Source organism: Vicugna pacos, chromosome 16 (genome assembly GCF_048564905.1).
Source record: "Vicugna pacos chromosome 16, VicPac4, whole genome shotgun sequence".
Taxonomy (NCBI): domain Eukaryota; kingdom Metazoa; phylum Chordata; class Mammalia; order Artiodactyla; family Camelidae; genus Vicugna; species Vicugna pacos.
Window position 1 is genome coordinate 33,001,415 of NC_133002.1, and position 14,221 is coordinate 33,015,635.

General features: G+C 39.5%; 1 protein-coding gene across 1 annotated transcript; it reads left to right on the forward strand.

The window, feature by feature from the left end:
* Positions 1–12,310: 12,310 nt before the first annotated feature.
* KRTAP17-1 (keratin associated protein 17-1) lies at positions 12,311–13,087 on the forward strand. Its single transcript, XM_072938736.1, has one exon. It carries the CDS (start codon positions 12,383–12,385, stop codon positions 12,701–12,703), a length of 321 nt encoding a protein of 106 aa, XP_072794837.1. The 5' UTR covers positions 12,311–12,382; the 3' UTR covers positions 12,704–13,087.
* The last annotated feature ends 1,134 nt before the right edge of the window (positions 13,088–14,221 follow it).

The following is a 14,221-nucleotide window of genomic DNA, read 5'->3' on the forward strand; positions in this document are numbered from 1 at the left end:
GTTTTGATTACTGTAACTTTGAAGTATAGTCTGAATTCAGGGAGCATGATTTCTCTCTAGCTTTATTCTTCTTTCTCAAGATTGCTTCAGCTACTTGGGGTCTTTTTGTGGTTACATACAAATTTGAAGGTTATTTGTTCCAGTTCTGTGAAAAATGCCATGGGTATTTTGAGAGAAATTGCATTTACTCCATAGATATCTTTGGGTAGTAAGGACATTTAAACAAAATTAATTATTGCAATCCATTAACACAGGATATCTTTTCTTTCTTTTATGTTTTATTTTTATTTTTAACATTTTTTATTGAGTTATAGTCATTTTACAATGTTGTGTCAAATTCCAGTGTAGAGCACAATTTTTCAGTTATACATGAACATACATATATTGATTGTCACATTTTTTTTCACTGTGAGTTACCACAAGATCTTGTATATATTTCCCTGTGCTATACAGTATAATCTTGTTTATCTGTTCTGCATATGCCTGTCAGTATCCACAAATTTTGAAATCTCAGTCTGTCCCTTCCCACCCCCCACCCCCTTGGCAACCACAAGTTTGTATTCTATGTCTATGAGTCTGTTTCTGTTTTGTATTTATGGTCCGTCCTTTCCTTCCTCCCTTCCTCCCTTCCTCCCTTCCTCCCTTTCTTTCTTTCTTTCTTTCTTTCTTTCTTTCTTTCTTTCTTTCTTTCTTTCTTTCTTACTTTCTTACTTTCTTCTTCTTCCACATATGAGTGATCTCATACGGTATTTTTCTTTCTCTTTCTGGCTTACTTCACTTTGAATGACATTCTCCAGGGACATCCATCTTGCTGCAAATGGTGTTATGTTGTCAGTTTTATGGCTGAATAGTATTCTATTGTATAAATATACCACCTCTTCTTTATCCAGTCATCTATTGATGGACATTTAGGCTGTTTCCATGTCTTGGCTATTGTAAACAGTACTGCTATGAACATTGGAGTGCAGGTGTCTTTTTGAAGTAGGGTTCCTTCTGGATATATGCCCAGGAGCGGGATTCCTGGGTCATATGGTAAGTCTATTCCTAGTCTTTTGAGGAATCTCCATACTGTTTTCCACAGTGGCTGCACCAACCTCCACTCCCACCAGCAGTGTAGGAGGTTTCCCTTTTTTTCCACAGCGTCTCCAGCATTTGTCATTTGTGGATTTTTGAATGACGGCCATTCTGACTGGTGTGAGGTGATACCTCATTGTAGTTTTGATTTGCATTTCTCTGATAATTAGTGATATTGAGCATTTTTTTCATGTGCCTTTTGATCATTTGTGTGTCTTCCTTGTTTGCTTGTTTAGGTCCTCTGCCCATTTTTGGATTGGGTTGTTTATTTTTTTTTCTTATTGAGTCATGTGAGCTGCTTACATATTCTGGAGATTAAGCCTTTGTTGGTTTCATTTGCAAAAATTTTCTCCCATTCCGTAGGTTGTCTTCTTGTTTTACTTATGGTTTCCTTTGCTGTGCAGAAGATTGTAAGTTTCATTAGGTCTCTTTATTCTTGCTTTTATTTCTTCTAGGAGAAAATTTTTGAGATGTATGTCAGATAATGTTTTGCCTATGTTTTCCTCTAGGAGGTTTATTGTATCTTGTCTATGTTTAAGTCTTTGATCCATTTTGAGTTGATTTTTTTGTGTATGGTGTAAGGGAGTATTCTAGCTTCACTGTTTTATATGCTGCTGTCCAGTTTTCCCAACACCATTTGCTGAAGAGACCGTCTTTATTCCATTGTATATTCTTACCTCCTTTGTCAAAGAATAGTTGACCAAAAGTTTGTGGGTTCATTTCTGGGCTCTGTATTCTGTTCCATTGGTCTATACGTCTGTTTTTGTACCAATACCATGCTGTCTTGATGATTATAGCTCTACAGTGTTGTCTGAAGTCTAGGAGAGTTATTCCTCCAGCCTCTTTCTTTCTCTTCAGTAATGCTTTGGCAATTCTAGGTCTTTGATGGTATTGTATCTTGACTTATGTTAAAGTCTTTGATCCATTTTGAGTTTATTTTTCTAGCTTCATTGATTTACATGGTTCTGTCCAGTTTTTCCAACACCATTTGCTGAGGAGACTGTCTTTACTCCATTGTATATTCTTGCCTCCTTTGTTGAAGATTAGTTGACCAAAAGTTTGTGGGTTCATTTCTGGGTTCTCTGTTCTGTTCCATTGATCTACATGTCTGTTTTTGTACCAATACCATGCTGTCTTGATGACTGTAGCTCTATAGTATTGTCTGAAGTCTGGGAGAGTTATTCCTCCAGCCTCTTTCTTTCTCTTCAGTAATGCTTTGGCAATTCTAGGTGTTTTGTGGTTCCATATAAATTTTACTATGATTTGTTCTAGTTCTGTGAAATATGTCCTGGGTAATTTGATAGACATTGCATTAAATCTGTAGATTGCCTTGGGCAGTGTGACCATTTTAACAATATTGATTCTTCCAATCCAGGATCATGGTATATGTTTGCATTTTTAAAAGTCTTCTTTAATTTCCTTCATCAATGGTTTATAGTTTTCCATGTATAAGTCTTTCAGCTCCTTGGTTAGATTTATTCCTAGGTATTTTATTACTTTGGGTGCTATTTTATTTAATTTATTTATTTATTTTTTATTTTTTTATTTTTTTACATTTTTATTGATTCATAATCATTTTACAGTGTTGTGTCAAATTCCAGTGTTCAGTACAATTTTTAAGTCATACATGGACATATACACACTCATTGTCACATTTTTTTCTCTGTGATTTATCATAACATTTTGTGTATATTTCCCTGTGCTATACAGTGTAATCTTGTTTATCTGTTCTACAATTTTGAAATCCCAGTCTATCCCTTCCCACCCTCTACCCCGCCCCCCCCCCCCCCGGTAACCACAAGTCTGTATTCTCTGTCCATGAGTCCATTTCTGTCCTGTATTTATGCTTTGTTTTTGTTTGTTTGTTTGTTTTTGTTTTTTAGATTCCACATATGAGCGATCTCATATGGTATTTTTCTTTCTCTTTCTGGCTTTCTTCACTTAGAATGACATTCTCTAGGAGCATCCATGTTGCTGCAAATGGCATTATGTTGTCTGTTTTTATGGCTGAGTAGTATTCCATTGTATAAATATACCACATCTTCTTTATCCAGTCACCTGTTGATGGACATTTAGGTTGTTTCCATGTTTTGGCTATTGTAAATAGTGCTGCTATGAACATTGGGGTGCAGGTGTCATCCTGAAGTAGATTTCCTTCTGGGTACAAGCCCAGGAGTGGGATTCCTGGGTCATATGGTAAGTCTATTCCTAGTCTTTTGAGGAATCTCCACACTGTTTTCCATAGTGGTTGCACCAAACTGCATTCCCACCAGCAGTGTAGGAGGGTTCACCTTTCTCCACAGCCTCTCCAGCATTTGTCATTTGTGGATTTTTGAATGACGGCCATTCTGACTGGTGTGAGGTGATACCTCATTGTAGTTTTGATTTGCATTTCTCTGATAGTTAGTGATATTGAACATTTTTTCATGTGTTTTTTGATCATTTGTATGTCTTCCTTAGCGAATTGCTTGTTTAGGTCTTCTGCCCATTTTTGGATTGGGTTGTTTATTTTTTTCTTATTGAGTCGTATGAGCTGCTTATATATTTTGGAGATCAAGCCTTTATCGGTTTCACTTGCAAAAACTTTCTCCCATTCCGTAGGTTTTCTTCTTGTTTTATCTCTGGTTTCCTTTGCTCTGCAGAATTTTGTAAGTTTCATTAGGTCCCATTTGTTTATTCTTGCTTTTATTTCTTCTAGGAGAAAATTTTTGAGATGTATGTCAGATAATGTTTTGCCTATGTTTTCCTCTAGGAGGTTTATTGTATCTTGTCTTATGTTTAAGTCTTTGATCCATTTTGAGTTGATTTTTGTATATGGTGTAAGGGTGTGTTCTAGCTTCATTGTTTTACATGCTGCTGTCCAGTTTTCCCAACACCATTTACTGAAGAGACTGTCTTTATTCCATTGTATATTCTTGCCTCCTTTGTCAAAGATGAGTTGACCAAAAGTTTGTGGGTTCATTTCTGGGCTCTCTATTCTGTTCCATTGGTCTATATGTCTGTTTTGGTACCAATACCATGCTGTCTTGATGACTGTAGCTCTATAGTATTGTCTGAAGTCTGGGAGAGTGATTCCTCCAGCCTCATTCTTTCTCTTCAGTAATGCTTTAGCAATTCTAGGTCTTTGATGGTTCCATATAAATTTTATTATGATTTGTTCTTGTTCTGTGAAATATGTCCTGGGTAATTTGATAGACATTGCATTAAATCTGTAGATTGCCTTGGGCAGTGTGACCATTTCAACAATATTGATTCTTCCAATCCAAGAGCATGGAATATCTTTCCATTTTTTAAAGTCTTCTTTAATTTCCTTAATCAGTGTTTTATAGTTTTCTGTGTATAATTCTTTCGCCTCCTTGGTTAGATTTATTCCTAGGTATTTTATTACTTTGGGTGCTATTTTAAAGGGCATTGTTTCTTTACTTTCATTTTCTGTTGATTCATTGTTAGTGTAAAGAAATGCAACTGATTTTTCAACATTAATCTTTTAACCTGCTGCCTTGCTGAGTTGTTTGATTAGTTCTAGTGGTCTTTGTGTGGACCTTTTAGGGTTTTCTATATATAGTATCATGTCATCTGCATATAGTGACACTTTTACCTCTTCTTTCCCAATTTGGATGCCTTTTATTTCTCTCTCTTGCCTGATTGCTGTGGCTAGGACTTCCAAGACTATGTTGAATAGGAGTGGTGACAATGGGCATCCTTGTCTTGTCTCAGATTTTGGTGGGAAGCTTTTGAGTTTTTCACTGTTGAGTACTATGCTGGCTGTTGGTTTGTCATATATAGCTTTTATTATGTTGAGATATGTTCCCTTTATACCTAATTCTCTGTTTGGTGAGAGTTTTTATCATAAATGGGTGTTGAAGTTTATCAAATGCTTTTCCTGCATCTATTGAGATGATCATGTGGTTTTTGTCCTTTCTCTTGTTGATATGATGTATTACATTGATAGATTTGTGTATGTTGAACCACCCTTGTGTCCCTGGGATTAACCCGACTTGATCATGGTGTATGATCATTTTTATGTGCTGTTGGATTCTATTTGCTAACATTTTGGTAAGGATTTTTGCATCTATGTTCATCAGTGATATTGGTCTGTAATTCTCTTTTTTTGTAGTGTCTTTGCCTGGTTTTGGTATCAGGGTGATGGTGGCTTCATAGAATGAGTTTGGGAATATTCCCTCCTTTTCAATCTTGTGGAAGAATTTGAGAAGGACTGGTATGAGTTCTTATTTGTATGTTTCGTAGAATTCCCCAGTGAAGCCATCCAGTCCTGGACTTTTATTTGTAGGGATGTTTTTTATTGCTAATTTGATTTCATTTCCAGTGATTGGTTTGTTCAAGTAGTCAGTTTCTTCTTGATTCAGTTTTGGTGGACTGTATGTTTCCAGAAACTTGTCCATCTCCTCTAGGTTATCCATTTTGGTTCCATATAGTTTTTCATAACATTCTCTTATGATATTCTGTATTTCTATGTTATTTGTTGTAATTTCTCCATTTTCCTTTCTTATTTTGCTTATTTGTGCTCTCTCTTTTTTCTTCTTTGTAAGTATGGCCAAAGCTGTGTTGATTTTATTTATTTTTTCAAAAAACCAGCTTTTAGTTTGATTGATTTTTTTTTAAATCTCTATTTTATTTATTTCCTCCCTGATCTTTATTATTTCCTTCCTTCTGCTGCCTTTTGGGTGTTTTTGCTTTCTTTTTCTAATTCTTTTAGCTGGTGGGTTAGATTGTTTATTTGAGATTGTTCTTCTTTTCTGAGGAAGGCCTGTATCGCTATAAATTTCCCTCTTAGTACTGTGTTTGCTGTGTCCCATAAATTTTGTGTGGTTGTGTTTTCATTTTCATTTGTCTCAAGGTATTTTAAAATTTCAATTTGATTTCATCATTGACCCATAGGTTTTCAAATAGCATGTTGTTTAATCTCCAAGCTTTCCTGTTTTCCTCTTTTGTTTCTCTCTTGTTGATTTCTAGTTTCATGGCATTGCGATCAGTAAAGATGCTTGAGATAATTTCTATCTTCTTAAAATTGTTAAGGCTTCTTTTGTGCCCAAGTACATGATCAATCCTAGAAAATGTTCCATGTGCACTTGAAAAGAATTTATTTCCTATTTTTTGGGGGGGGTGTAATGCTCTCAAAATATCCACCAAATCTAATTTTTCTATTGTATTATTTAATTTCTCTGTTGCCTTATTTATTTTCCATCAGAAAGATCTGTCTAGTATTTAATGCAGTGTTAAAATCTCTGACAATGATTGTGTTCCCGTCAATATTTCCCTCTATCTCTGTTAGTAATTGTTTTATGCACTTAGGTGCTCCTTTATTGGGTGCATATATATTAATGAGTGTAATATTCTTATCTTGTATTACTCCTTTAATAAATTATAGAATGTCCTTCTTTAGCTTTCTTTATGGCCTTTGTTTTAAAGTCTGTTTTGTCTGAAATCAGTACTGCTACACCTGCTTTTTTGGCTTTTCCATTTGCATGGCATATCCTTTTCCATCCTTTCACTCTCAATCTATATGTATCCTTCTCCCTAAAGTGGGTCTCTTGTATGCAGCATATTGAAGGTTCTTGCTTTATTATCCAGTCTACTACTCTATGTCTTTTGACTTGAGCAATTAGTCCATTAACATTTACAGTAATTAATGATAGATGTGTGTTTATTGCCATTTTGAACATATTTTTGCAGTTGATTTGGTATTTCCTCTTTGTTCCTTTCTTCTTCCTTTTGTGGTTTGGTCATTTTCTTTTGTATTATCTTGAATTTTATTTAGTTTTTGTGACTTACTTGTAAGTTTTGGCTTGTGGTTACCCTTTTTTGTAAGTCTATTAACCCATTACTATAAATGTTTGTATTAAACAGATAGTAATATAAACTCAAACCCATCCTACCGAGAACAAAAAATTTTAAAAAGAAAGAAAAATTCTATATTTTCTTGCTTCCCTATCCCATTCTTAATGATTTAGATGTCTTCTTTTACAACTTTGTGTTTATTTGATTTGTAATTCATGGCATTTATCTCCTTTCCAGTTATGAGTTTCTCATTTTTGTAGCATCCTGCTTCTTTTCTATTTAGAGTAGACTGGTCAATATTTCTTTTAGCATGGGTTTAGTGTTGCTAAACTCTTCTAGTTTTTGCTTGCTGTGAAATTCTTTATCTCTCCTTCTATCCTAAAGGATAGCCTTTCTGCATCTTTGTTTTTTCATTCAGGACTTTGAATATATCTTGCCACTCCCTTCTGGCCTGCAGTGTATGTGTAGAGAAATCAGCTGAGAGCCTTATGGGGGTTCCCTTGTAACTCACTTTGTTTTCCTCTTGCTTCCTTTAGGATCGTTTCTTTATCCTTGACTCTGGCCATCTTGATTATGATATGTTTTGGTGTGGATATGTTTGGGTTCTTCCTGTTTGGGACCCTCTGAACTTCCTGTACTTGGATATCTGATTCCTTCTTTAGGTTTGGGAAGTTTTCAGTCATGATTTCTTCAAATACCTTTTCAATCCCCTTTGATCTTTCTTCCCCTTCTGGGACCCCTATTATGAGTAGATTGGCATGCTTTATATTATCCCATAGGTCCCTTATATTGTTTTCACTGGTTTTTCTCTCAGCTGTTCTGATTGTCTTGTCTTCTAGGTCACTTATTCATTCCTCTGCATTATCCAGCCTGCTTTGTATAGCCTTTAGATCAGTTCTCATCTCAGCAAATGAGTTTACCAATTCCACTTGGCTCTTCTTTATAGCTTCAATTTCATTTTGACATATTTTATATCTCTAAACACTATCTCTTTTAGTTCTTTCAGTACTTTGATCACTCCTTTTTAAAAATCTTGATCTAGTAGGCCATCAATGTCTATTTCATTGATTGTTCTTTCAGGGGATTTCTCTTGCTCTTGTAATTGGGAGTGGTTCCTCTGCTTCTTCATCTTGCTCATATCTCTTTGGCACTGTGACTTATGGAGTATCAGTTATCTATTGTGGTCCTTAAAGAGTTTATTTATTTATCTATCTAACGCCTATGCAGGAATAAAACTTTAAAAAAAAAAGAGGGAGGGAGAATTTTAAAAGAAGGGAGGAAAAAATGCTTTGAAAACAGTGTATAATCAATAATAGGAGAGTAAGTTGAATCAGAATAGCAATTGAGTTGAAACATCTTTTAAAAATCTTTAAAAAAGGAGGAAAGAAAAAAAAAATTTTTGAGACCCGTGTATAATCAATAACAGGAGATCAAAACCAAGAGAAATAAAAGTGAAATGAGATGGATTTTAAAAATAATAATAAAAATATTTTAAAAGAAAAAATTTAAAGGGATTAAAACTGGAAGCATATACAATTGTTTAAAAAGTAAAAATTAAATAGGTAACAGAAAATAGAACAGATTAATAAAAAAAAGAGGGAGGGATGTGTTCTCATGGAGACTGTACACTCTTAATGATTTTATTGAGAGGTCCTTCTGTCTTTGCCCTGTTTCGTGAACTCAGCTTGCTGTCAGAGGCCCTCCATCGGTACCCCTCCTCTGTGCTGCTCCCAGTGACTGTCAGCAAGCTGATTGCACCCCCTCCCAACACTGTGGTCAGGTGCTGCACTCTTACACGGTGGCAGGCAGATCACTCCCCCTCACCCTCCTGATGCTGCTGTCAGATGTTACGCTCCTGCCAGGAAGGCGGGTGGCTACCCGCCCTGTCCCGGCGTTGGTCGCTCCCCTGCTCTGTGCAGCTGCTCGCTCTGCCTCGGGTCGCGCTCCACATGCAGTCTCAGGGAAGATGGTGGAACAGCCCTGCCCCAGCTCAGTGTCAAAACTCAGCTCCTTGCTTGTCTTGATGGGGTGAATTCTCTGAGGTACCAGGGCAGAAAGATCCTATCTGCCTCAGGCTGTAAACAAGTCTCTGTCTGGACTTTGAGGATGCTAAGCCTTTAGGTACGGATTCAGGTTTTGACCCTGCCCCTGCCTGGGTGCTAAGCACTGGAGGATATGGCAGAGGTGCCTGAGCCCTGCCTCTCTTCTCCCCAAATCTTCTGTGGGTTTTTGGAGATAGGAGTATGGCACCCTTCCCCCTAGGGCACATCAGCTGTGTTGTTTTATGGAGGGCCCAGGTTGTTTTGCCCTGTGTACCCATTCATCCATGGTGCACAGTACCCTGCAGTCTCCCAGGGATGCCTCACTGCAGCTGCCCCAGTCCTCTGCCCAGCTGGGGCAGCCTGTCCTGTACCCCACCTGATGCTTTGCCTCTAGGGCTGGGGGTTGTGGAGACCCTCTGTGCCCATTTAACTTAGTTCTGTCGGTCAAGGGCTGCTCCATATAGATCTGAGCCTCAGAGGTTCCCCCTCTGTCCTGCTGACCTCTCCGTTGGAGAAGAGGAAATTCAGCAACTGAACGCTATTCCTCTTTTGCTGCTCCTCCCGGTCCCGCACTGTTTTTCTTTTTCTTCTTTCTTTTTTCCTTTTCTTCTACCAATTCCTGGTGTTTTTGTCTTTTGAAGAGGGCAATGTTCTGTTGGAGTTCAGCAGGTGCTCTGGCTGGCTGGGTGGGTCCGTGGTTGTGAGTTTTGGCATATTTGTGGGAGATGGTGAGATACCAGCATCCTTCTACTTTGCCATCTTGGCCCCTCCTCCTCTTTTCATTTTTTTGTATTATCTTCAGTTTCCTTCATAAATGTGTTATAGTTTTCAGAGTATAGGTCTTTTACCTCCTTGGTTAAATTTATTCCTTGGTATTTTATTCTTTTTGATTTGATTGTAAATGGGATTGTTTTCTTGATTTCTCTTTCTAATAGTTCATTATTAATATATAGAAATGCAATAGATTTATGTATGTTAATTTTATATCCTGCACTTTGCTAAATTCGTTTATTAGTTCTAATAGTTTTTCTGTGGAATCTTTAAGGTTTTCTATATATAGTGTCATGTCATCTGCAAATAGTGACAGTTTTACTTTTTCCCTTCCAATCTAGCCTTTTATTTCTTTTTCTCATCTGATTGCTATGGCTAAGAAGTTTTGCCCAGTGAAGGAAATCATTAACAAGAGAAAAAGCCAACCTATGGAATGGCAGAAGATATTTGCAAATGGTAAGTAATATCACCTGATGAACACTAGAGGCCGCCAGAACAGACACTATGCCTAGCATCTTCTCAGGTTAAGCATGATATTCAGTGTAAAAATCAATTCACATAGTAAGATTTTAACTTTGTAAGAATATGTGTCAGGAGGAGCCCTTGAAAGACTCACTGTGATTTCTTTCACCGCTGCTCTTTCTCTCCACTTGGGCATCAGTGATGCAAGGTTCTGACTGTAGAAATGCAGAGAGAAGGAGTCCAGTCAATTCTTAGCTTATGCAATTCAAAATAGCCTTTTGGGGTGGAGGAAAGTGGGTGATCAGACAGAAGATCTTGGGCCTCCTGGATAGGGTGATGAATGCAGAATTCACAGAGAGAAGGGAGAACTCAAATATCTCAGCTGTGCCATCAGAGGGAGGATGGTGGCTGAAATTAAGAGAGAACCATGTACCTCTCTGTGGATGCCCACCATGAACCTGTTGTCACCCTCTTTAACGCTATGATACTACCCAAGCCCCCCAAACTGATTCCATCTCCAGATGAAGGATGGGTAAGAGAAATTCTAAATGATTTCTGGATTAACACAGAACAGACTTTTCTTCCCCCAAAGTTGGAATGAAGGTTTGAAATAGGTTTAAGGAGTCTTAGAGAGAAATAGTTACATATTTTTAACCTACCTTGGAACATAGATTTAGATTTTGAAGTTAGATTTAGGATTTAGAAATTATACCCGATACATATATATACACATACATATATATACACACATATATATGCTTATATATATATCTGTATGTATTGCTAGCTACATTCATATCAATATTTACACACAAATCTTTAGGGAAAAATACTAAAAAGGAAACTAAAATATTACCAGTAAATATCTTTGTTATGGGGTTTTGTATGATTTTTACTTTGTCTTTTTTTTTGTATTTTTCAAAAATTCCACAGTAAGCAGGTATGAAATTTATAATGCAAATACTACTAATATTACTTTTCTTGTTATTATTTAAATTCAGCTCCAAAAGCTAATGGCAATCTGGGAAGAATATTTACCACTCAAAATACAGACAACACTTCTGTTTTCTGTTTCACAAAGGATCCCTATTAATCAAGAAAAAGACCTGACAGAAAAATGGATAATGGTTATGAAAAGATAACTCACAAAAGAGGGAACATAAATAGCATTTAAGCATGTAAAATATTGCCTAATTCGATTCAGAATAATAGAAATGCAAATTAAAACCTTTCCAAGATCCTATCTTTTGCCTATCAGATTGGCAAGGTCACAAATTTGGATAACACATTGTGTAGGTAAAGGATGAAGAGGCAGGTACTTTCTTGCATTGCTGATGGGTGATTTGGCAACAAGCAACGTGATGTTTTAGCTAGTCAACGACCTTCCTTCCTTCCTTCCTTCTTTCCTTATTTCCTCTCCCCTCCTCCTCCTCTACCACCACCACCACCACAACCAGCACCACCACCACCACCTTCTTCAAGAGTGTTGCAGGCTCTCACCACTGTGTTTCCAGCCCGGTTAGAGAGAAGTGTCAGTGTTCAGCTCCCGTGCGGCTCAGAAGGAACGTGGCTCCTAGCCTCTTGCAGTTTTATGATGAGTCTCTCTCCATTTCATAGGGTAGTTACTACTGCGGATTGATGCTCGTTGACCAAGGCCAAACAAACGTGTGGCACGCTCCACATACCTCACACAGACACAAATATTTGCCTTGCTTACATGGGCTGGGATGAGGATGCCACTTCTACCTGGGAGGAGCCACATGACCAGACCTGGGACAGAAGGCACAGGGCATCCTGCTTTTAGTTCTGGTTTTCGACGACAAAAGATCTGCTGCCAACGATGTGGAGGGGCAGAACCCGTTCTAGAGCCAGAGTCTGGGTCCGGCTTCCCCTCCGCTCTCCAACTGGGGCTAATGACAGCTGGCCCCGTTTGGCCATGATGACAGGTCTTCTCCAAGGTGTATTTTTACCCTCTGGACAAACAGCAGTTGGGACGAGTGGGGCTTTTTTTTTTTTTTTTTTAATGAGTTGAGGTACTCAGGGCTGGAAAATAAACAGGCAGCTAATGAGATGTTCTTCTGGAAACTGGCATAAATAATAACAAAGACAACATCCTGTCCCTGGGTGTCAGCACCCGCACGTGAGGGGGTATAAAAGCTGCTGTCGGGCAGGCGACCGTCAGACTCGGGGAGCTCTGGGCGCGGTCCTGACCTGCGACCTGACCAGCGGGGACCATGGGGTGCTGCCCAGGGGACTGCCTCGCCTGCTGCACGCAAGAGCAAGACTGCTGTGAGGTGTGCTGCTGCCAGCCCTCCTGCTGCGGCTGCTGCGGCAACTGCTGCGGCTGCTGCTGCGGCGGCGGCGGCTGCGGCTCCGGGGGCTGCGGCGGCTGCGGCGGCGGCTGCTGCGGATCTGGCTGCGGGGGATGCGGGGACTGCGGGGGCTGCGGAGGCTGCGGCGGTTGCGGGAGCTGCTGCGGCTCCAGCTGCTGCGGCTCGTCGGGCTGCTGCGGGCCCGTGTGCTGCCAGCCCACGCCCATCTGCGAGACGAAATGAAGACCGTTCCGCCCTCTCTGCGGAGGCGGTGCAGGGAGAGCCTCCGTCTGCCCCGGGAGGAGACCGCGTGCCTCCAGGCCCTACCGCGTGCCCGAGACAGTGTCCTGCCTCCTGTGTCCTTTGTAGAAGAAGGTTTAGTCTCTAAAGCGGGCCGGGGGCTTTCAAGGCACTGAGAACAAGAGCCAGGTGCTGGTGAGAAGTGACAGCTGGGTCCCACCGCACCCAAAAGTGGTACCCGAAGCTCAAAGGGTGAATCCTCATGGCTTGTTTCCCCACCATGATGTTAAAAGGACACCTTCTTATTTAAAGTGACTTTCTGCTTTCTTGAGATGCAAACATTCCTCTTTGTTAACTTAATAAATTCAAGCGTGCTGGCATAATCAAGTTAGTTCGCCCGCCTCTTCCTTGGCTTCTTCCCCTTGGGCACTGGCCCAGGAAAATTGACTCTGGCATCCACAATAGGGTTCGGGAAACGTGGTTGTGGACCACCTGCGTTAGAATTAGCCGGGAGCTAGTTAGAACAGAGGTTCTGGAGCTCTCTTTGAGACAAGCAGAATCAGAATCCACAGGGGTGTGGCTTGGCAGTCTGTTTTTAACAAGACCCCAGATGTAGCTAGACTAGAGTTTCTGCATGTTGCAGGAGCGTCACCTGGGGCAGATTTAAACCCTTAGATCCTGCAGCTTCCCTGCTAGAGATCTGATCTTTCAGCTCTAGGGTGGGGGCCCTGAGTCTTGAATTTTTAAAAACTCCCAGGTAAATGCTGACGCTGGCCAAGTTGAATCTTAAGCGAGGGCATGACTTCTTCTGCATCACAGTTCTGCAGGAAGGCTTCCGGTTTGGTTAGAAATTTCGGGCAAAGTCAGGGGGAGGATCCTTTGATAAAACAAGCTTGGTTCTGAATGGAAGGGATCCCTGTGGCAAATCTTGGGAACACCCAGGATATTCTGGGAAGTCCAGTTCCTTCCTCTCCCTTTTCTGGGTTAGGTTTTCTTGTCCTGGGATCAGCAGTGTTTCTTCTGCTTGAGTTCCAGGTATGAGAGTGGTGTGTATCTGTGAGGTAGGGCCTGACCCAGGTGTGTGAGAGTCCAGTTGGAAGGTTAAAATTAAAAAGATAATTCAACCTTTGGCTGAACATGATTTTCTTTTTTTTAACAGAGGTACTGGGGATTGAACCCAGGACTTTATGCATGTTAAGCAGGCACTCTAGCACTGAGCTATTACCCACCCCTACCCACCTGCCTCCCACCAGGTTGAACATAATCTTAAGTTACATGTGGAACAAAACTAATCCTGCTCTTGCCTTGGGAGAACAATATTTATTCTCATTCCCACAAAACAATGTTTCTTTCATTTAACAAACAAAACCTTTTTTTTTCTGATTATAAGCATAAAAATGATCTCTAAAAATATGAAAAAATATAGAAAAATATAAAGAAGAAATAATTGCCATCTGAATTATTACTATTTAGGGTTTATTACTGGCACATATCTTTCCACACTCCTTCTAAGCATCTTTA